This window comes from Ursus arctos, unplaced genomic scaffold (genome assembly GCF_023065955.2).
Source record: "Ursus arctos isolate Adak ecotype North America unplaced genomic scaffold, UrsArc2.0 scaffold_5, whole genome shotgun sequence".
Classification (NCBI taxonomy): domain Eukaryota; kingdom Metazoa; phylum Chordata; class Mammalia; order Carnivora; family Ursidae; genus Ursus; species Ursus arctos.
This window is the reverse complement of record NW_026623067.1, coordinates 27,407,766-27,432,672: the sequence shown is the minus strand read 5'-3', so window position 1 is coordinate 27,432,672 and position 24,907 is coordinate 27,407,766. Positions and strand designations below refer to the sequence as shown.

The 24,907-nt window shown below is 38.7% G+C and overlaps 1 protein-coding gene and 1 long non-coding RNA gene across 3 annotated transcripts in view; one reads left to right on the top strand and one right to left on the bottom strand.

Moving 5' to 3' along the window:
- Positions 1-3,291, bottom strand: part of SLC12A2 (solute carrier family 12 member 2) — a 102,912-nt gene extending 99,621 nt beyond the window's left edge. For both annotated transcript variants that reach the window (XM_026507877.4, XM_044387366.3), the window contains exon 1: positions 1,644-3,291. In XM_026507877.4, the coding sequence (XP_026363662.1) occupies positions 1,644-2,375 (732 nt within the window). In that variant the 5' untranslated portion in view covers positions 2,376-3,291. The remainder of the gene's footprint in view (positions 1-1,643) is intronic.
- On the top strand, positions 3,272-24,643 carry LOC113261678 (uncharacterized). The gene is made up of 2 exons (XR_003318480.4): positions 3,272-3,666; positions 23,737-24,643. It is a non-coding gene; the product is annotated as an uncharacterized LOC113261678 (long non-coding RNA).
- The last annotated feature ends 264 nt before the right edge of the window (positions 24,644-24,907 follow it).

Here is a 24,907-nt window from a genome sequence, read left to right as displayed (position 1 = left end):
AAACTGATCAAAAACGCCCAAACAAAAAACCCTCAAGTTTTGGAAAACCTGAAGTGCTCTGTTGTTCAGGGAATTTAATAAAAACTTTCCTAGGATGTTTACAAGTTCAAGGTATATAATATCCTTCAATTCAAAAACCCTTTTAAAAACTTGTGGGTAAATAGAGACTGCGTTACTACTTAACTATTCGGCTTTGGTGCAATCCATCTGAAATACAGCTTACGATAATTTTAATAATAAAAATGCTATAATGAAAGGGAAATTACCAGTTATACATCTACTCTACAAAGATTTGGAGCTTGGCAAGGATAAAATAAGTTTAAAAGAAAGTACAAGAGTATAAATAAGTGTTTTAAAAATTCTTTTTCTTCTGATATGACAAAATACCATAATGGAGTAACAGGAGTAGTATTATCCAAAGCTAAATGATGTCAGGCTTTTAAAGAATCAGTAAGCTGTAAGGATTGGGACCTCTGTAATTATTTCAAACTGTATGAATGTTACATTATCAAACACTAAGACAAGTACAGTCTTGTATGAAAGAAGTGTATGAAACCAAATAAACACATCCAAAGAAATTACATACTTTCTGTATTTAAACTTTTCCACGCTGCGACATCTGAGCCTACATGGTACCAACTCTTTGCATTCATAAAAATTCATCAGCGTAATCATTTTACACTTGTTGAAGCAGACGTCATGTAATCCCAATTCATAAAAGTTAAATATTAATCAAGTTTCAAAAGCACTGAGGTTCTCTCAAAATAATAATTTTATATCCTGAAGAAATAAAAATCGGATGTGGCCATAAAAAACAGAACTATGGAAATCAATAGAGTTTTAGGGATGGTTTTCTGTTCACAAAGTGTAACTACTTAATCAAGACCCCAGAAGGTCTTTCTAGACATCCTCCACAGAAAAAACCAATTCTCTTGTTTCTCTTTCCTTCCCCTCCCCCTACTTTACACTTCCCCCAACTTTTTATAGTCTTCTCCCAAAAAGTTTACATAATAAAAAACAGATTTATGCTATCATAAGGAAGAGCAAATCCCAAGATTTGTATAATCCTTTGCATATTCAAGATAGCAGGAATTGAGCTTTAATAATTCATAGACCACAAACACACCCTGTTAAGATTTTCCCTTCAAACACTACTGTTCTCACTCTCGGGACCCCTAATGGGTGTACATAAGCTATACAATACAACCTTCAAAAAGGACACAGATGGTAGGTGCTCTCCACTCTCTCCCTAGAGACATCCTTACCTAAACCTCCCGCACATTCCCTTCAGGGCCCACAAGCACAACTGTCACTCAGCGGGATGGTGACTGTTAAGCGTGGGTGAGAAAGAAAGCGTACACCAGATACACAAGTGGACGGTGAAGGTTGTTAAATGCAGTCTCTCTTCTATTACCTAACTAGCTTAACCCGCTGCAAACTTCTAAGAGATTAAGTTACATTCCTCCGCAATTCCACCCTTGACAGCTGACTGCAGAGATGCCAACAAGTCGTGCACGTCCATTCCCGCCACCTCAGCCGAGGCGAGCCGGCGGCCACATCCCGCGCGGTCAGCGAGGACCAGCGCTTGGGGAATGAGGGAGGGCTGATGAGAAGACTGCAGGGAGAGGGCTGGGAGAGCTCACCTTTTCCAGCTCATCGTGGAGCTCAGCCAGGCTGGGCCGGAGCAGCTTCTCGCCCAGCTGCGCTGCGGTGTGCCGGTAGTGATCGATTCTGGGCACGGCGTCCATGGTGTTGTGGCCAAAGGTGCGCAGGTAGTAAGTGTTGGTGTGGGTATCATAGTAGTAGTGCTGGTGGTGCCCACTGCCGCCGCCACCGCCCGAGTGCAGGCTGCTGCCCTCGCTCAGCACTGTGTCCCCGCCGTTCTGGAAGCTCACGTTGGGCCCGTCGCCTCCGACCCCCGCCGCATCCGACAGGCTCTCGTCAGCAGATGAAGAGGCAGCCGGGTCCACGAAGTTCACGCGGAAGCGGCCCTTGGCTTCCTCGCTGCCCTTGCCTGGCCCACTTTCGCCGCTAGCTTTCCCGTCCGCTGGGGTCTCCTTACCCCCAGCCCCGGCACCAGCCGCCGCTGCCGCTGCAGCCCGCCCCGCGTTCTCGGAAACGAGGTCCACCTGGAAGCGGCTCTGGCTCGGGGTGGGCCCCAAGGGTCTGCCCAGCCCGTCCCCAGCCGCCGCGGCGCCCTCACCGCGGACCCCGCCGCCGCCCCGGCTCCCGGCCGCAGCATCCTCCGACGCTGAGGGCACGGCCGCGCCGGGCAGGTCCACCCCGGCGGCGGCCAGCGCGGCAGCTGGCGGCGTCTCCCCGACCCCGGCCAGCCTCGGGGCGCCGGAGGAGGGCGCCGTGGGCCCCGGTTCCATCGCCGCCCGACCCCCGGCAGACTCGGAGAGCCTGGCGGACGTCGTGGGCTGCACGCCCTCCGCGCCCCCCGCCGGCGGTGTCCGCGGCCGCAACGCCAGGTGACGGAATCGCTCGCCCCTCCGCCCGCCCGCCGCCGCTAGCCCGGACCGGCACAAACGCCGCCGGCAGTCGAGTCGGCGCGCGAGTGCAGTGGGCGCGGGGCGGGCCCCGCTGTTTAAAGCCTCGGCGGGGCCACGGCGGTGGCGGCTCCGGCAGCAGCACGCGGGAGGCGGGGTCGGCGGCTCCTCCGCCCCTCAGCCCGCCCACCCGCGGTCCCGCAGTGTCGCGCGGCAGACGCTCCCTCGGCGGCCCGGCCCTCCCGGGCTTCTGCCAAACCCCACGCGAGAGCTGCCTGCGCGAGGATCGCGTCGGTCCAGTCCGTGCCGGGCCTCGGGCAGCGCAAGCAGCACGAGCAGCGTGATCAAAGAGCAGGCGCGGCGGCGCGCCGCCTCACAGCCGTCGCCGGGATCACCGCGCCGCTACCTCCTCTTCCGTCGCCCTCCTCCCACCTCTCCACCTCCTTCCCCCGCCCCCTTTGCGGCGAAGAGGAGCGGGCCCCCCGGCCGCCTCCCTCTTTCCCCGCCCCTGGGGCTGCACGTCAATGGGCCGGCAGCCCAGGCCTGGGCAGAGCAGGCTGCGGACGGCGCCCGGCCCGGCGGGCGAACAGGCGACCGAGTCTTGCCTCGGCGCACGCCGATTGCTGATGCTCCCGCGGCAGTTGCCACCACAGCGGAGGCTTCAGGAGCGCTCTCTCTCTCTCCAATCTCTCTCTTTCTTTCTTTTTTTTTTTTTTTAATTTTTTTTTAATTTTTTTTTTTTTTTTTTTTTTAAGTTAAGAGCTCGCAGTACTTGGGCTGAGCCGGCGAGATCTCGCGAGATGCTGCAGGGCTACCGGGCCGCTTCACCTCAGGCGTGTGGTACCCGAGGCGGTGCTAGAGCTGCCGGGCGTCCCCCGCTCCGGTGGGTGATGCCGGGGATTTTCCCGTCGGGTCCGCAGGTGCTTCCGGAGTGGCGGGCGAGGTGCGTCCCCCGGCGAGGTCGGCTCGCAGCTCGGGCCGGCGGCAACTGCCCGCCCTCGCTCCAGGCCTGAGCCTTAGGGGGAGGCAGGATTTCCTCTGAGCCGCCTTTGAGGCGGTCGACTCCCCGCTTGGCCGCGTTAGATTTGCATAACCAGAAACACTCCAGTGGAGATGCAGTGGGTGTGTCCACACTTCGATGACACCTTTATTTTAAAAGCTGTGATGTTTGAAGGTGAGAAGGGAGCTTAGTTGTGATACCGTTTCGTTTCAAGACGATTCTTAACTTGAGGCATATCCAAAAATGATAGGAAGCTCAGCTCAAAAGCGGATACACAGCAATTTCTAACCGTAGAGCCATGACTAACCGTGGAGCACTGACAGAGAACTTTAGGCGCAGTTTAGGTTGTGAAGAATTCCTGTTTTCCTCCTCTCTTCTGCAGACCGGTTTTCTCTTCTGTGAAATGTAGGGGAATAGAGTGATTTTGCAACTTTCTTAGCAGAATCTATTTTTAGATTCTATTTAGATAAAAGCAGATAACGACAACGAATGGGTTCTTCCATCACTTGTCTTTTATTTATTTGTATTTATGGATTTTAAAGTTTTATTTCTGGGGATAAACACCCTCCTTTACCAGACCCGGGAAGTATGACCGAAGAGCATCGAGGTTGCAGAGTTGTTTGGAAATGCTGTGAAGAAAGTTGCAACCAGACAGTTTTAAAGAAACTGTGACACCCGTGATCTTAGTTGACCTGAAATTCTTCGAAATTTATTATTTCTGTTGTAGAAATGGAGAGAGGAAGAAACCACTCTCAGATCATGTAGGCACATTTTTAAAGTCCCTCTCCAGCTTACTGTTAGGAGAAAACCAGAAGAGGCCAGAAAAAGCAAGTGGTCCGTTAAGCAGTACAGCTGCTGTTGGGGCACTGCCGCCTCAGTAGCTGATCTCTGTAGTACAGAAGCTAATTTGGTAGCTGTTGGAATTCAACATTCATTGAGCTGAACAAACGATAAGCACCTACTATGAGGTGCTCTGTATTTTGGGGATATGGCAGTGAGCAAAGCAGACAGTCGCTTCTCTCATGGAAATCGTCGTCTAGTGGGGGAGAGCGGCAATAAAGTTAAATGGATGCAATATATAGCGCACTAGTAGTGAGCGTGAAGGAAGGAGAATGGGATGTGTGTGGGAGATGGAGGTGGCAAAATTTGTCATGGAAGGGCCCCACTGAGAAGGTGACATTTGAGTGAGGTAGTGAGAGATAGGAATATTTGGGAAAATAGTGTTCCAAAGAGAAGAAAAACAAAAACTGAAAAGTGAGAGCATGCCTGACTTGTTCTCAGAATTGCGTATAGGCCAGTGGGGCCTACAGGCCTGCTTAAGGGATGGGGAGAATCAAAGGAAATTATGTCAGATTTTAGGGGTTGAGGGCATGGTAGATCAGAATGGACCCTTTTGGCTTTTGGAAGGACTTTGGCTTTTAATTTGAATGAGATGGTATATTAGTTTGGACTGTCCTAACACAATACCATAGACTGGGTTGTTTAACTAATAGAAATTGATTTCCATAAAGTTCTGGAAGCTAGAAAGTCTAAGCATGGTCAGCTTCTGGTAAGGGCTTTCTTCCCGGCTGGCAGGCAGCTGTCTTATCACTGTGTCCTCACCTGGTGGAGAGAGGAATCTGATGCCTCTTCTTACAAGGGGACCAGTTTCATCGAGTCAGTGCTCCCCACTTTTATGACCTCATTTAATCTTTTTTTAAGATTTTATTTGTTTATTTGACAGAGACAGCCAGCGAGAGAGGGAACACAAGCAGGGGGAGTGGGAGAGGAAGAAGCAGGCTCCCAGCAGAAGAGCCTGATGTGGGGCTCGATCCCAGAACGCTGGAGCCGAAGGCAGATGCTTAACGACTGTGCCACCCAGGTGCCCCTATGACCTCATTTAATCTTATTTTCCAAGAGGCACTATTTCCAGTGTAGTCACATGGGTTAGGGGTTCCACATATGGATTTGGGAGGGAAGGTCACTTCACTACTTAGCAGATGGCAAGTTGTTTGAGAATCCGAGTAGAGGAATGACATGATTTGACATATATTTAAAGTATCAATCTAACTGACTTGTAAATATACAAGAACGTAAATGGTGGGGCCAAAGAAAGAAACAAGGAGATGTGTCAAGAGGCAACTCAGCAATCCAGGAAGTGATGATATGGCTTTGACCATGATGGGTAGCAGTGAAAAGGGGGCAGGGGTCCCCCCCGAGGGGAGGAATGGTTGAATTCTGGAGAGGCAATAGAATTTTCTGATAGTTGTGGAACGTGAAAGAGAATGCAAGGGTTTTGGCTTGAGTAACTGAAAGAATAGTGTGTTACTATTTTCTGAGGTGGAAGAGATGGTGAATGGAGTAGACTTGAGTAGGAGGCATATCAGGAACTCAGTCTGAGATGTCTGTGGGAGGAAACAAATACATGTGTAGTAATAAATAGTAGTCACTCATATAAATGGGTAACTGCAAACTGAGAAGTTCTAGGATAGATTGAAACATGGTACAATGAGAATGCAAAATAGAGGGACCAGACTTAGTGAGGGAGGAAGTGACTTTTTAGCTGAGGTCTGAAGGATGATAACTTGCAGGGGGGAGGGGCAATTCAAAAAAGGGAAATATTGTGAGCAAAAGCCCTCATGGACTGAACATGGCCTGACTAAGGAGCTTGTAGCCAGTTTGGTTAAAGCATAGAGCTCAAGGGATGAGAGGGATAGGAGATGAATCCATCTATTTTTAAAGCCTTATACAACCATTAATGGGTTTCTAGGGAGATAGAGGGGGACATGATCAGATTTAACTTCATTAAAATCTCTCTGGTTATATTGTGGGCAGAAGATTGGAGAGGAGCAAGAATAAGAAAGACAAGATACAATTTCAGTAATCTAGACTTGGGATGATAGCAGTAATAGTAGCTAACATTTATGAGGAATCTATGCCCTGGATTCAGTGCTAAACTCTGCATTTATAATCTTATTTAATTATTTTAATAGCACCATGAAGAAAATCATAGCATTACCCCCATTTTACAGATGAAAAACTTGGTTAAGGAGAAAAGGTTAAGTAACTTCTCCGAGTCACTCAGCCAAAATCAAGATTTGAATGCAGGGAGATTGCTGTAGTAATCAAACTTTACATTGTGGGGGATACATGGGAGATGAGTAAAGGGAAAAATTGGAGAGATTCTTCAGAGGTAACTAAAGGACTTGGAAATGGATTGAAGGAATGAAGGAGAATAAAAGATGAATTTTCTACTTGTTTACCTGGGGCTAGATTGGTGAGAAAAAGAACGTTCCAAAACTAGGTTTAGAGATGAATATGAGAAATTTGGTCTAGAACATATTGGGCTTGAGGTACTTTTGAGACATCCAAATGGAAAAGTTAAGAAACTATTTTGCTACATGAGTCTTGGGCTCGAAGGAGAAGTTTGTGTCACAGAGTACAAATGTGTGAGTCTTCTGCAAATAGATGATAACTGACACCATGAATATCAGTAAGATCACTCGGATACAGTATAGAGCAGCACTGTACAATAGAACTTTCTGCAGTGGTGGAAATGTTCTATATCAATGCTGTCCTGTACAATAACCATGAGCCACTTGTGCCTATTGAGCACTTGAAATACCTAGTGCAACTGAGGAACTGAATATATAATTTTATTTTCTTGAGTTTATTAAATAGTCCCATGAACTAGTGGCTACCATACTGAACAGCATAGGTATAGAGAAAAAGAAGACCTAGAGTCCAGCCTTGTGTAATTCCAACATGTAAAGACTCGATAAAAGAAGGAGTGGCCTGAGGGATGAAAGGAGAACCAGAGGAAGTCATTTTTGAAGTAAGATCAGCTGACTTAAATTGGGCCAAGAGATGAAAAAAGATGAAAAGTGATAATATAGTGAATTTAGTAACATATATTAGCCAACGCAATGGGAGGATAATGGGGGAGAGCAAAGTTTCCAGGAGATAGAATCAAAATGTGCATGTGAAACTTGTAGAAACCCTGTCAGGAGAGGTCTCTGTTATTTCACTGTCAGCGGACAATTGGTTATCAGATTTACCATGTGTCAATTTAGAGACTAACATTGAGGAGAACAGACTAGTTGTCAGTGCCATGATGGAGTACCCCCATTATTTTGCTCACTTTCCCCTTTTGCCAAAAAGTCAGCCTGTGGCATTGTGTGTGTTAATGCATTTACTAGTATGTATTGAATGTACTTAGAATTTTAGGACTAGAAGGGACTTAGGTTGTTATTCCAAGCCTCTCAGTTAACAGATACTAAAAACTCTAGAAGGAGACGTAGATGATGTTTAGATCTACAACTCTTCATATCTACAGATTTAGAACAAGTGAGGTACAAAACCATGTCGAGACTTTAAAATCAGCATTTGGAGTTTTTTGTTGTTTTTACAGTGAGTTTTACTTGGATGTGCTGTGTGTACTCATATTCCACCTGGTTATGGTTTTCCTTTTTTCCTAGCTGGTGTTCTGCATGCAGGTTAGGTTAGTGGTATTTTTCTTGACAAAGTTATTGTCCTGTCATGAAAAATAAGTTACCCTAGAGAAGATTGTTTATGTTGTAAATGTCATAATTTTGTTTCCTTACTCAAGTCTCACTCACATTCTTCTTTAAAAATTTATATTTCTACCGGGGATGTACTGTATGGTGACTAACATAATATAATAAAAAATCATTAAAAAAAATTATATTTCTAGGGGCGCCTGGGTGGCGCAGTCTTTAAGCGTCTGCCTTTGGCTCAGGGCGTGATCCCAGCGTTCTGGGATCGAGCCCCACATCAGGCTCCTCTGCTAGGAGCCTGCTTCTTCCTCTCCCACTCCCCCTGCTTGTGTTCCCTCTCTCGCTGGCTGTCTCTCTCTCTGTGTCAAATAAATAAATAAAATCTTTAAACCAAATTTATATTTCTAAGTTATATTTTTCAAAAAAGATAGCTCAAGGTTTTATTGAATTTAAATCTTATTCAAGTAGTACATTCATAGGAAACACATTTAAAATGAATGTAGTCTCAATCTCTTTCCATTCCTATTTCCACTATGCATGTATTTGTCATAAAGCTAGTCAAGGAAATCTTTTTCACTCAGATTTTGTACTGGAAAAGTTATTTTCTGTCTGCACTGATTTAATACTTATAACTCTGTAGGCTGTGAACATTTGCAAACTTTGAAGTTCAAAATTGTCAAATATTAATATACGAAGCAAATATTTTTACAGAATGACTTAGTGGTTATAGTCATGGTCTCCTTGGCCAGACTACTTGGATTTGAATCTTAGCTTCCTTGGCTCCTAGTCATGTGACTTGGGCTAGTGTGACCTCTGTACCTCAGTTTTCTCCCATGTATATTAGGGATAATAATGGTAGCTACCTCATAGACTTATGAGGATTACATCACTTACTACCTGTAAGGTCCTTAGAACAGTGCCAGACACATGTTAAGCCCTCATGTATACAAACATTAAATATTTTATTAAAAAAAAAAAGAGAAACAGTACTCAGTCAAAACTTTTAAATTATGTCTTTTTTGTGGGTGTGTCCTATTTAGTTTTAAAATTTTGCTTTCTGTTTTGTTTTTGAGAGGCATTTAAGTGATTTTTCTTTTTAAGATTTTATTTATTTGATAGAGAAAGAGAGAGCACAAGCAGGAAGAACAGTGGGCAGAGGGAGAGAGAGAGACAGGTTTCCTTACAGAGCAGGGAGCCCTATGAGGGGCCCGATCCCAGAACCCTGGGATCATAATCTGAGCCAAAGGCAGTTGCTTAACGAACTGAGCCACCCAGGCACCCTTAAGTGATTTTTTGCGTAGTATGTGAGCTCCTTTTTTCTGTTGCAGAGTTTGTAATTTTAAAGCAGTTGTTAGCATCATTTTCCTCCCACTTATTTGGAAGATCAAACAATACCCTAGACTGAGGATCTGTTTCATGTTCACCGTAAAGCCACTTATTCTTTTTACTGGGCCCTTTTAAAGCTACTGGTTTGTTACTAAAGCCATTATATACTAAATGTATGTTACATACTAAAGTATGCTATGGTAATGTTTTGTCTGTATTCACTGTATTTACTATACTTTCCAAAAAATAGAGGTTAACAACATAACACACCAACACTTAAAAAATATGCACCCTTATAGTTTAATTGCCTCCCCCCTTTATGGAGTCAAATATTGCAATGTATCCCATAACTAAATTCACTATTCATGAAAAATCTCTAATTTTCTATCCTCTATTCATTAATGATTAATCCATTTTTCACTTTCAAAAAATTGTAAGTATAATTGAGGCATTTTTTTAAATTGTTTAGGATGCCTGAAATAAAAAAAAACAAAACATAAACATGGAAGGGATCTTAAGGATTATGAAGTAAGCCACTACTTTGAAAAATAGAATAATTATTCTACCATCAACACTTTAAAAAGACATCTTTTTTTATTTTTAAGTATCTCTGCATCCAACACTGTGCTTGACCTCACAACCCTGAGATCAAGAGTCGCATGCTCCATCGACTGAGCCAGCCAGGCACCCCCCCAAAAAACATTTTTTTTCTTTAGTAACACATTATAATGATCACAACCTCTCATAGCCATAGTATTAGACATGTAATAAACACTCAAATACTTATTTAAGAATGGATCATTCTTCCTAATGGCTTAATTAAATTATGGTTTTAATAATTCAAATTTTTGTTTCTTGTCCTATTCTTCAGAGGTTATGGTAACCCATAAAATGTAAGGTTACTTTTTGTTTTAGTTTCTAAATGATTTCCTCTTACATGTCATTATAGAGCCCAATTTCTAAGTACATAATTATTTTTATTACTTTCCTCTGGGCCCTTTCCAAGCAATTTAATCTTCCTTTAAAGGTGGGCCAAAACTATTAGGTACAATATTCCAATTAAAAAAAACCACAACAACAACTAATGATTGTAAAGGTAAAGACAGATTTTTACAGTACAAGTAATGTTTTTACTTAAAACTGGGCTTATCATATCAGGCTTCAGACCTGGCCCCGAAAGTTAACTCTTGGGTTAGTCAAAAACTGTTTTTAATTTTTTAAGAAATTTTAACTGAAAGTATAATTCTTTTTCTACCAATTTCCAAAGACTTGAAATTCTACAATATAAATTAAAAATTTCATATTTATGAGGTCCATTAATTATTTTTCTAATTATAAAAGTAATATATATTTAATATAGAAGTCATAGGAAAAATAGAAGGGAAATATAATGCCATCATCCTAAAATAATATTTACCTTTTGGTTTTAAACAATTTTTTTATTTTTAGTAATTTTTAAAACTTACCAATAACATGAACATCTTTCTGTGTATATAAATATCTTGCAACTGCATGATTCCTAATGTCTTCATAATATTGCATCATTTGGATTTATCGTAAGTTACTGAATCTATCCTATTTTTTGAATGTTTAGTTTATTTCCTTCTTTTATAAATATAGCAAGCAATGCTGAATTGCTTTGTGCATATGTCTTTCTTCATAATTGATTATTTCCTCAGGATAAATTCCTAGAAGTGAAATTGCAAGGTATGTGTATTTATAAAACTTTTGGCATACGTTGCAAAATTGATTTTCCAAAGTTTATATCAATGTATTCTTCTATCAGCATTGTACTTGAGTGCTTGTCTTCCACCACCCTTACAAATTCTGAGAAGGATCTTCTTATCTTTGTCAGTCTGATTAGTAAAAAAACGGTTTAATTTTCAATCATTGATTGCTGGTAAAGGTGAACTTTTTAAAATTTATTAATAATATAAATCATTCATATGTACATACATATATGCATATCAATTGCCTATTGATGTCTGTAGTAGGGTGTTGCTGTATCCTGAAAGTCTGGCTTCCATTCTGCCTGTTCTGGTAATAGCATACATATGTTTTTTTTGTGGGGTATGGGAGTGACCTCTCTGTGCAGTTTTGAAGGATATAATATTCAAGAACCTTGCCTACCCCAGCCAAATTGAGAGCACATTAACAAATGTGCCATCTGGCTCTTCTGAGAGTTTTTAATTTTGAATGGTGTGATGCAAAGTCAGAAAATAAGTCCAGTTGCTGGGGCTATTAGTTGCTTATTCTTCTCTGCCTCCCTCACTAGAGAACTGCCTTGCCTGGGGGCAGTCCAAGGCAGGACTGGCTAAAGGGACATTACAAGGGCCCTTGCTTCTATTTGGGATTGCTCTAATGAGCGCACCCGCCCCCCCCCCCCCCATAGGATTGGCAGAGGCTTCAGCTGCATCCTCACTGTGAGTCTGCTTCCCCCTCTGCCCAGTCCTGCCTTTCCCATTTCCTTTTGGGTGTATCTCCTGAGCACTTCCCCAGCCAGCCTTCTCTATGCCATCTTCCACCTCTGCTTCCAGACACCTGCCCATTTGTTCCAGTGACAACACGGAGGGAAAACTGTATAATAGTTCGTGCTACCAAAACCCTTTGGAACTACTTCTCTTATCCTTTCTGCATCTGGTTCTTCCCTTTTAAGTCAACCATAGTTCGTTCCTATGCAACCAACAAACAGTATTTATACAACGTTCTTTGCCATTTTCTGTCTTTTGCTTATCGATTTTAAGAGCTTTTTATGTACCACATGTATAAACCTTAAACTAAATTGGTTCTTTTCCATTTGTCAGTTGCATTGTAGTTTTGTGCATGTAGCGTCGACATTCAATTATTTAAAAAACATATTCCTATCAAGTATTTCACTATTTTTCTTTGTTGTTTTTACCTTTGATGTAATGTTTAGACGGTGTTTGCCATTACAAGCTCATGTACAAAAAATTAATATGTACATTTTTCGATTTTTGGTTTTAATTTTAATCCCCTAACTCATTTATTTTTGCTTTTGTATGAGACAATGATTTAACAATTTTCTACAAGTAATTTAACTGAGTATTTAGGTTCTAACGTACTTATATACTTTAACAGTATCCTCAAATTTCAATGTTTAAATAAGATTGACATACATCTTTTACTCAGACAGCAGTCCGGAAATGTTATGTCTCAAGCTCACCGCGCAGCTCTGCCGTCTCATCAGGAAGGAGGCTCTCACCTCTGGGTCAGAGGCACTTGCTTCACTTCTTGCTACTTTTCAGTCAGTGGGAAGGGGGAACTAGAGAGTAGAAAACAAGCAACTTCCTTAGCACCACACAGCACATGCAATCACACACACACACACACACACATACACACACATGCATGCACGCTTGGATCCTGTTGACCAAGATTTAGGCACTTCACTATGCATAGCAGGTTGGGAAATATCTTTTACTGGGCATTCATGTGGACAGCCGAAACCTGTGGAATTCTGGTATTTTCTATGTTGAGGAGTCCCGCCAGTGGGTAGAAACATGCATTTTAAAGGGTTTATTGCTGGTTATATATGTGTGTGTGTGTGTGTGTGTGTGTGTGTGTGTGTATGCATGTTATATATATATGCATATATATGTATTATAAAAGGTTATAAAACATCCTAATACTATTATTAAAATGGTAGTTATGTTGAATGTGGAAACTGAAAGTGTACCTAACATGAAACAAGATTAATACATAGCTAACATTTTAAAAGGGTTTCCCCTTTTAAAATGGTGTGTGTGTGTGTGCTGTGCACATGCTATAGCAATTCATATCTTTCCTTCCTCCTCCCTCACCATCTCTACCACCATATATTTGAATATTGTGCATTAATTCAGAAGAGAGTTTGTTTTTTTTTTAACTAGATGAGTTTAAGTCTCTGGATATGCTGCATGGTACTTCTTTAGTTCAGCTTTCGGATTCTTTCTGTGCAGGCTAGGTGAATATGAGCAGTGATGATAAAAAGGATACATTAGTATGATTGTTTAAGAGGATTTGCAATTTATGAAGTAAATTCATCAGGAAATATAATATTCTTAAAAAGGAATGACCTATAACTGATTTAGGAATGAATATTAAAGATCTAATACTGAAGAAGGAATCAGAAATTCTATCTTCTCATCTAAATACAAAATCTGTTCTTAGTACTGGTACTGATTGTGATGGTTTGGACACAGTTTTGTATTCGGTCTTTCTGTACTTTATTTTGGGATTATAAATGCCCAAACTTTAGAATTCATTCTATAAGCCTTTGACTCCTTGCCGACTAGAATAAGATACCCTTTGGAATAGTGTTGGTCCATGCGAACCATGGTTTTGATGCAGATAGTTTTGAATGCTTTGTTTTATTTTTGCAGTTTTCATTATGACATGTAACGTGTGTGTGTATGTGTGTGTGTGTGTGTATAGGGAAGCGTTTAAGACATATATGTACCTTTTAATAAAAATTACAAAGCAAATATCTGTATAAGCCACCATCGAAGTTATGAAACATAACATTACCTAGCCCCCAGAAGCCCCCAATATGCCCCTTCCAGCTCGCAACCCTTGTATCCTACTTCCAGATAGACTGAGAGTCATTTCCTTGTTTTTTTATATGCATATATATCCCTAGACAGAATATAATTAGGTTCATACTGCAGGGTTTTGTTTTGTTTTTTTTATCTTGCTTCATTTCAGCTTATGTTTATACAGTGGATCCATGTTGTTGTATGTGTTGTATTACCTTGTATTGGTATACCCCAACTGATGTAGCCATTCTACCGTTAGTGAATATTTTGGTGGTTTCCAGGTAGTTTTTGTTTTTGCTATTGTGAACATTGCTGTCATGAACAATTTAGTATACATGTCATGGTGAATATGTGTAAGTTTTTGTAGGTTCTATACTTAGGAGGATATTGCTGGTTCATGGGGTATGTTCTTGACCTTTGGTAGATCATCATCTATCTATAGAAGGTGACAAACCATAGAGGACAAACTGTTGTCCAAGGAAAGTGGTTGTACCAAGAATGGTATTATTTTTAAGGTTCTTTAGCATCTCTTCAGGTATTTGCTAAGTTTCTTGAGTGAGGAAAACAAACGTTTTAGTGTTGTATTTTATTATAAAAGTTAAAATACCATGTAGAAAGGATGGAAACCAATTCTTTTGCAGGCATTAGTTTAAAAAGGTATCTCAATGTCGATGATATATATCAAAATACAATTTAAAAATACATTATGTGTCATATATGTTATATTAATATTACTATTATTGTTAATGTAATAATATTGCATTGGTTGGGTATATGATAGTTTATTTAACCAGGCAGACTAATTTAATTGATAGATAATTACATCATGCACGTCAGTTTTTATTATTACCAATGATGGATCCATAAATACATAGGAATATATATATCTTGTAAAATATTTGAGAGCTTATTCACTGGGTACATTTATAATTACAGAATTATGGTTCATGGTGTACAAGCATTTTAAATTGTGATATATACTGCAAAATTGCCCTCTAAAAAGCTGTGTCAGTTTACCTTTTAATCAATGACTATTTGTCAGCATTGTATATTGTCCGAATACTTCATGTTTGCTGTTCAAATAGTTGAAAATACAATTTGGTTTACATTTAGTTAATTATGAGTGAAGTTGAGCATGATTCCATTTGTTTTCCTTTTTCTGTCAACTGCCTGTTAATATCCTTTGCCTATTTTTCTGTTGGATAGTTGCATTTTTTCCCTTAGTACAGTAATTTGTAAAACTTATTACAAATTAAAGAAATTAACATTTTAGTCTATTATGTGTTGCAAATACTTTTCCTATTTTGTGGTTAATTTTTATACTTTATAACTTTTTTGTACGTAGGTTTTAATTTTACTTATGATTTTCATGTTGTAGGTAACTTGCAAATTGCTTAGAAGCCTATTTCATATGTTGTCATTTGCTTTGTAAATTTATAATGACAGCTAAATGTAACTCACAAATAGCTCAGCCTTTTTTTTCTTTTTTGCAAAGATGTATGTGTGAACATCCTTCTAGGAACCACTATAGATCGTGAATACGATGAAGCTAATCAGTTTTGGTCGTCAAACAAAAATGTGGTTAACATTTAAATGACTATTATTTCCTTCTTCCTTCAGTGGCCCTAAAAGTCAATGGGTAGGAAAGTACTATTAGTAAAGGACAGTATCTTGTCAGACATGAAATATGTACCATAAAAAGTTAGAGAGTATCTTCTCTCCAACCGTCCTTCAATTTCATGTGCTCACTTCATCTGAAACACCGTATCAAATACTGTCAGAAGTTCCAGCATCTCTTATAACAAATTATTCATGGATAAACTTTGGCTTGTAATAAATGAAATGAAATTGATTTCTATGGACTTTATATTTGCCTTAGAAAACCTATAATAGATATTTTAATAGAGTATTTAAAAGATAATAGGTATATGAAGATCCTCAAAACTCTTAAGGACATCCAAATGAGTTATTATTTGCATATATAGAAATAATCTATGTGAACCTAGCTCAGACTCAGTTCTAAGCTAAAAGGATTTCTGGTTCAATCCAAATTAAACTAAGAGATTGAACAAGTTCAAATAAACAGTAACACTTATTAAGTAGTGGGGAGCAACCAGCCACGCAAGACATTGTTAGCTTATGTTCTTGTTTCACATATATTTTAAAGCTTTTTATAAATTACTTTGTAAAATTAGCTAGTATGACATCAAATCTTATCTTTGGCTTTTGTTCAGTAGGCTAGGAACTCAAAGCCACCAGAGAGGTCCTAGCTGGAACCATGAGATTCCATATTGCCTTAAACTAATCTTGCTTTCTCCAGAGTTCTGCAGCTCAGGCCTATATAATAGAAGCATCAGGCCAATTTAGACTGGACGTCATACTTTTGGTTTTAGTAGTTAAGAACGTCTCGTATTGGACTGAGGGAATTGTAACTATCCCAGGTCCGTCATTTAAACATGACCAAGATTTTCTAAAAGATTCTGAATATCACAAAGCTTATTGTTTTCAATAAATGCATCTTGTTAAATATTTAACTAAATGCTATTTAGTTTATAGCCTTGTAAAACTTTATCAAGAGTTTTTCTTTTTAAACTGCATCTTAATTTTTACTTAAACACTTTGCATTTATAGTGCTGTGAAAAAACTACTTATTTGGCTCCAATTCTAGAAATTAAATAAAACTATAATACCAGTTAGATCATATATTAAAAATGTTCCAAACATGTTTAAGTATCTTTGTTTAAAATGTGTATTTCTCATTAAATTCTGGGATAACTTTAAAAAAACATTTGGACTGTAATATTAAAAGTTGAACACTAAATTGTGCCTCCACTAAAGAAAACGTTAAGAGTCAGTTAAGAAGTTAGTTAGAAGGTAAATTAAATTTATCAGTTACTGGACCCTATCAGAAATAAACCTTCTCAATATTAGAAATTTCAAAGTAGCTGAAAATAGTTTTTTAAATGTTAGGATTTTAAACTGCCTTTAGAAATCTCTCTCTATATATTATTTCCTCTGCTTTTTAAGAGAATACTGAAAATAATACTTTTCTGGCTCAGGTCAATTTTCGGAATGATAAAGCTATCATAACATGCTGAAGGTGGTAGCTATAGATACCAAGTTTAGATTTATTGAGAGACAATTCTCCATGGATCCTTCGTGTTTCTACATATCCTGCAAACAGAGACATTGCCTTTGTGGCAGACTTTTTTTTTTTTTTTTTTTAATGTTTGCATAGCAACCAGCCTTTGAAGATTGAGATAATGTCTCCCTGGGAGCAGAGAGCAGGTATGCTCACTGCCCATTATAGAAGGTTCAGGTTCCTTAAGCTCGGGTTCCCTAAATTCCTCTCTTGTAACATAACCACTGTATGTTCAAGTTTTATGTGGCTCTCTTCATGTTGCCTTGTGGGAATTGGGGCTTAGAGAACTGATGCAAATGCTGATTATCTCTGACTGCTATTCATGTGAAATATGTCTTTTCTTTCTGACCCTAGGATCTCATGTCTTTTGCCACCATTCACGAAACTATAGCAGGCTAAACTGTTAGCTTGCAAATAGGGTAAAATTCTCAGGATCTTCACAAGTCTTGACAAGATGATATAGAATAGGGATCAGTAAACTTTTTCTGTAAAGAGGTAATATATGATATCTGTTACATATGCTTCTTTGATTTGTGTGTGTGTGTGCACAAGATCCTAAGAAATATAAAAACCATTCATAGTTTGCAGGCCATACCAAAACAGTCTTTGCCCTCGATCTCACCAAGGGGCCATATATTGCTGATGTAGGGCCCTGATGGGCCTCTGATGTTGAACATGGGATTAAATGGCTCTTCTGCTTTCCTAGCAAGCTCCTCAGAACCTTTCTCAAAATTATTATGGGTTACTTTTCACACATTTTTTTAAATGACTGATGATAAATTGAAGCTTGTGCTACTGCATATCTGCTGGGAAATAAAATATGCAAAATTAATTAGATAATAAAAAGAAAAAGCCGTGTTTTCCTAAGTGCTTTTTCTGGAACATTTTCATCCTCACTCTCACTCTTGGCAATCAGTTGATTTGAGAGCCTAGTAGCTCTGATTTATTTGATATTAACAGTCATTGACATGCATCTTGTCCCTTCTATGACACAGTGCTCATAGTAAAAATTTACATTGAGTTTTTGGGAGGGTTTATTCTTAAAATGTATAATCTATTCCTCTGAAAGCAGTCATACTTTTACCCATGAGGTTCTTACGTTTTGTGTGAACAGAATTTCTCTAAGCATATGAAACATTGGGTCTAAATCGGTCATCTAGTATTGATATGTAAGACAATTTTAATCAACCTTCCTTCTAGGACAACTTAAAAAGCTATTTAAGAATTAAAAAAGCATGTGGGCATCTCACAGTTAACAATAATGAATTACCAGGCTAGGACCTGGGGGAGGGATGAGAACTAGGGAAATGGCTAGGTAGTGGGGTGCTTTTACCCTATGGACAGAAATGAAGTGGCTGGCCCATGGTTTTGCAGCCTAGAATAAGCACTTAAAGGCATAGAGATGAGAATCCAGGGCCCACCAAGCAGGGACAGTGGTGAACTACTTGTTCATCATCAGCCTAGAAACCAAGCATTACAGCTTAGAAAGAAAGGAGAACTAGAAGGGAGATAAGCATTTTGAGGGACTACCACCAGCCTTAAAAATCATCTGTCTGTGGTCATTTGGAGGTGATCCTGGATTGCCAGTATTCCCAGGAATTTGGAGTAATTAATTGTAAATCTCTTGAGGAGGATAACAGCATCCTAGGCCTTAAGTTATTTTTACCAATTTTACCAATTTTGTGTGAGGGAGCAGGCAACAGGATAAAAAAAAAGTATTATAAAAAAGCAATAGAAACAGTAGAAGAGCTACATAGGGACTTGTACATATTGGAGTTAACATGCTTTATTTATCCAATTATACTTATTATTTTTCATGAGGTTGAAATATTAAAAATTTATAGGAGTGCCTGGGTCAATTAGTTAATATAGAGAGCAAAATAAAAAATCCAAATGAAGGCTGAAAGGAAATACAAGATAAATAGAAAGCACTACATAAAGCACAAATATGTCATTAATTGCATTAAATGTAGAAGAGCTAAATTAAAAGAAACTCAATGTTGTACTATTTACAAACATGATATTTAAAATGTGAGGATGCAAAAAGAATAAAAAGATAGAAAAAATTCAAACACCAAAGGGATGCTAAGGTAGTGGTAAAAATATTAGAGAAAGGACAGTTTAAGGTAAAAGGCATTATTAGAAGTAAAATGTATGCTTCACAATTTAAGCATTTTAATCCACCATGAAGATATAAAATATTTATGTATAAGTATGTAGCATCAAAATATATGAAGCATGAATTGATGTAACTAAACTAAAATTCAAAATCAGAAAATTTTAACACACCTCTCTCAGTAACAGAACAGATTTAAAAATTGTGTGTGTATATGTGATCGCCAAGAGTGTAGAAGATGTGAACAAGATTAGCCAACTTGGCATGACAATAGATTACTATACTGGCAGGAAAATTCTAGTCGAGCTTCTACCAAACATTTAAGGATGTGATATGTCAATCTTACACAAGATCTTTCAGAGAAGACAAAAAGAGGAAACACCAACGTGTTTTCTGAGACCAGAGTAATCTTGATACTCACACCTTACAAGCAGATAATGAGAAAGGAAATTAAAGACCTACTTCACACATAGATAATATATCAATATTAATGCAAAAGATTATGCATGATGACCAAACTGGGTTTATTTCATGAATTAAACATTGAGTTAATATTAGAAATGCAATCAGTATAAAAAACCAAATTAATAGAATAAAGGAGAATAATTAATTATATCATAAGCTCAATAAATACAGAAAAGGTGTTTGATAAAATTCAACATCTCTTTGTGAATAAAACACTTTGTAAACTAGAAGTAAAAGGAACTCCTTTCATATGATAAAACGTTAGTGAAAAGCCTATGTTAAACATTATATTTAAAATATTGAAAGCTTCCCTTTTTAGATAGGAAACAAAATAAAAATATCACATATTTTTACTATGTTGAGTGTCAAATACTTTTATGTCAAATACTTTTATGTTGAATACTCTTATTCAACATTATATTGGAATTCTAGCCAGTAAAACAAATAAATAAAATGAATGAATGAATGAATGAATAAGTACTTGAAAAGAAGAACTAAAACTATCATTGTTCATAGTCAATATGCATGTGATTGTAGAAAATCCATGAGGATCTACAGATAAAGTATAAGAAATATGGGTGCGTTTAGCAACTTTGCTAGATATACACTCAATATACTGCATTTTTATATACTGGCAAAAAATCAGAAAAAATAATTTTTAAAAATGTTAATATTTAAGGGGTGCCTGAGTGGTTCAGTTGTTTAAGTGTCGGTCTCTTGGTTTCAGCTCAGGTCATGATCTCGGGGTCAGGAAATCGAGCATTGGGTTGTACACTCAGCAAGGAGTCCGCTTGAGGTTCTCTATCCTCCCCATCGTCCCCTCCATCCAGCTCCCTGCCACTCTCACGCTTGCTTGCTCGCTAATTCTCAGGTAAATAAATAAAATCAAAATAAAATAAAATAGTTACTATTTAAAATATCATTAAAAAGAACCATGGATTAGATCTAACTAAAGATGTGCAAGCCCACCACGCAGGAAACAATCACGTTTTATTAGAGCCATTAAAGCAGTCCTGCAGAAGGGTATATTATGCCCATAGACTGGAAGACTACAATGTTATAAAAAAGTTATTTCTTCCTGAATTGATCTATTGGTTCAGTATAATTCCAATAAGAATCCTAATCAGCTCTGTTTTAGGGGAGACTTAACTGGGGAGCAGTACAAGTGACAAGCTGACTCTAAAATACATACGGAAATGCAAAAGGTTAAGAATAGCCAAAACACACATGAAGAACAAGGTGGAGGGACTTGTGTAGTTGATATTTTGACTTATGAGAAAGTTATCGTAATTAAGGCTACTATGTGTTAGCACAACATAAACCTATGAAATAGAATAGAGATCTCAGACACCCACACACACGTGCGCTTCATTTACAAAAAAACATGCCACTGCAGTATTGTGGAGGAAGATGGGTCTTCTCATATGGTACTGCACAAGTGAATTTTCACATAGAAAAGAAAATAAATGATTCTTTCCTTACATTTTACACAAAAATCAACTCAGTGGGATATTATGTCTAAATGTATGAGCCATAACAATTCTTCCAGAAAATAATAAAGGAGAATATTTTTATGAACTTATGATAGGGACTGATTTCTTAAACATCACACACACACACACACACACACTCATACACACACAGCCCTAATTGTAAAGGCAAAGTTTGGTAAGACTACATTATAATTAAGAGCTTCTGTTCAAAATAGACCATTAAGAGAGTGAAAAGTCAAGACAAACTGGGAGAATGTATTTGCAACATAACAGGTTTTATTCAGATATACAGAGCATCTCCATACAAATCAATATGAAAATGCTGTAACAACACAGTAGAAAAGTGGGTAAAAGACTTGAACAAAGAGGTATCCAAATGGTCAGTAAACTACCAGTACTTAATTTCTTTAGTAATGATGTTAATTTCGATTAAAACCAAAATGAAATTCCTGAAAACCTAACTAGATAGGCACACTTAAGAAGGCAGCTAATGTCGAGTCTTGATGAAGATGTAGAGCAAAAGAAACTCTTTTTCCATTGCTGGAAGGAATATAGACTGTTATGCCCACTTGGAAACCAGGTTGACAGTATTTCCTAAAGTTGACCAGAATTATATTCTATCACCTATGATTCTCCTGCTAGGTGCGTACCCAACAGAAATGCTTGCTCGTGAGTATGAAGAGATATGCGCAAGCATGTCCACAGCAGCATTATTCACAGTAGCCAAAAACTGGAAATAATTCACATGTTTATCCACAGTAGAATGAGTAAGTAACCTGTCACATATTCATACAATAAGATATTACACAGCAATGAAAATTAATGAGCTACAACTACCTGCAAGAACATTGATGGATCTCACAAATGTAGAGAGAAGCCAAACACAATACATGCGTACTATGTGATTCCCAACATATAAAACATGAAAACAGGCAAAATTTTATATTTTAGGCATCCATGCTTAAGTGGTAAGCCTATATGGAAATGTGAGGAACTGATTATCACTAAAGTCAGAACGCTGGTTACCTTCAATGGGTGCATAGGGATTAACGATTGGAAAACAGTAACAAGTGAGCATCTGGGTTGCTAATAAAATTCTATTTCTTGAGTTGGGTGGTGGTTACACATAGTGTTTTGTGTACTTTTCTGTATACGTTATATTTCACTGAAAAGAAAAAAAAAAGAGAGATTTTTAAAGCCATGGTTGGAAGAATAGGAGTTGGGAAGCGGTGAGCTATTCTAGGACTTCAAAAATTGGTTCTGATGTTACAAAAATGTTAAATGATTTTTATATTTTTTCTGGACACTTTTGATTGCAAGCAATAGAAGCCTGACTCAAAATGGAATGAAATACTTAAGCTAATACTATAGAACTTCTAGTAGAAACTCTAGTGATTGATCCAGGCACTCAGTATCAGTCATCTGTCACCAGCCAAGACACATAATAAATAAATATTTATTAAATGGAAATCAGGGCTCTTTCTCCAACTCTAGATTCTGTTTGTCTTTGTATGTTAACATGGTTTTTCTTCTATTGGTGAGAAATCCCTCCGTGTGGTAATAAAATTGCCGTAAGCCATTCCTGACATTGTCCTTACAGCCCGCAGTCACAAAAGAGGACTTCCTTCTGAAAGAATTCAGAATATGGCACACTAAAATATGCCAATCTGGCATATGGATGATTTTGAGATGAAGGCAGTTGAGAAAAAGACAGGAAAACTCTCTGCACACACCCCCTCCCTCCAACTAGGAAGGACAGAACAATTCTTAATCACTGGAGATAATTATAGACTGTTACCTGCCCAGAGATGGCACCAGAAGAATCTGTATAACAAACATTACTGACTAGCCTTTGCCTTCTTAGTTTTCCCCATGTGTTTGCCTTCCCACAGTTTGCTGCCTTTGGAAGCCTAAGACCCTTTTCCTTTGTCTTGTCACTTCTCCATCACAGATTTCTTTCTCTTTTGTTAACATGCTATAGAAGCCCAGTTTCCAACCACTCCTTTGAGTTAGTCATCACTGAGTTCTCCCATGTGTATGTGCAATGCACACATTAATAAACTTCCGGGGTGTTTTTTCCTTATAATCTGTCTCTTGTCAGTCTAATTTGCAGGCCCCCTGCTATTGAACCTAAGACGGTACATTTCTATCGACTGTCAGAAACTTCTCAGGGAGGTCTCCACTCTGCCCTGGATTACTCTGAACTGGGTCATGTGCACACCATAAGGACTGGCTCTGGGTGGATAGGGGTAGATTCAACCTTCCAGGACCCAGAGGGATGGATGTTGGCAAACAAACTGAACGACTGCCTCATGAAATCCTTTTCATATTAACCATTTTGGTCTATAGCAGTGATTTCAACTCACACTGCCTGCTGGCATCACCTGGGGAGCTTTTAAAAAATTTTGAGGCAGAGACTCTAGACCAATTAAATCTGAATTTTTTCGATGTGTGTGTGGTGGAGAAGAAGGCATTGACACACTTTTCTAAGCTCTCCAGATGATTTTAATGTGGTATTTCATGTTATGAACCTTGGGATTATTGTGTAAATCATTGAGGTAATATTCAAGGCAGAAAAATAGAAAACAAATTATAGATATTAATCTGTTGTCTCAGGTGAGTGCTACAGTTACTTAATATAAAAATTACTTTTATTTTTTTTAATTCATAGGTCATGATAACCTGTGATTCCAATTAAAGATTTTTAAAAAAGAGAAGAGTTCAGCCCTTCAAGTACTGGTTTGCACTCCTTAAGCCAGAGGTAAATATAACACTTTTACAAGCTCTTGATCAACAAGATAATCAAAGTTAGGTTAGCTCTATTTGCACATGAAAAAGTAAAGTGGTTCACATCCTGCTTTCGGCCTACAAGAAATGGATTCATTAGCATATCCTAGAAGAGCTATTGGTACACACTATTTCATCAGCAATGTAGGTGGTAGATTGTTCTCTGAAAGGAATTATTTGAAAAATACATAAAGTTTTCATACTATCCTGTTTGCTCATTGGTTATAACTGCATTTTAAATGCTGTTTTTTCCCAAAAGCCAAAGCTACTCTTCTGGAAATACAAAGGGTCAGACTGTAATAATTCATCCAAGGCTATTATATTATAATCTTATAAATTCAATTTGAAAAAGGGCAGCAACCATTTCTGTGTTCTAATATCATGCTGATAGATAGATCCTAATATTGTACTAACAGATGCTAGTATTGTGCTAATCCAACATGTCTAGGCTTACCCTGTGTGAGTGGTAGTGACTGTTCTCTCTTCTAATGTTAGAATCACTATGCTTGAATCACTATGCTTTTGTAAGTAGCAGCATGGCACAATGAAAAGTAACTTTTAGGATCAGATATACCTGGAATTAAATTCTGTCTGCTTTTTATCAACAATGTGGCCTTGGGCAGGTTAACTTCTTAGTGTCTCAGTTCCCTCTACTGTAAAATAAGAATAGGACCCATCATAGGCATTAGGAATGACAATTACCATCCTTCTACCCTTTTGCTTCAGAATTTTAAAAAAATTATACAAGTAAAAAATGAGTAAATGTATTCTTCTTATACAAAAAAATAAAACATTACAGATAAGGAATTTAGACCCAGAGACCACGAATATCAGTCTGGTGCATATTGAGAGACTGAATAAACAACCAACAAGGGCCAGATTATATATGTATCAATAGAACTCTGATTCACGACCTCGGCAGCAAGCAGGCTCATAAGCCAAGCCACAAGCTCTGCAGCAACTGGTCCAAAAATCTCAGAGCTTGATCAATGACTGTCAGCCTGCAATGCAGGAGCAACCAGAGAAAGCCAAATATGTTCCCCAAACCAATCACA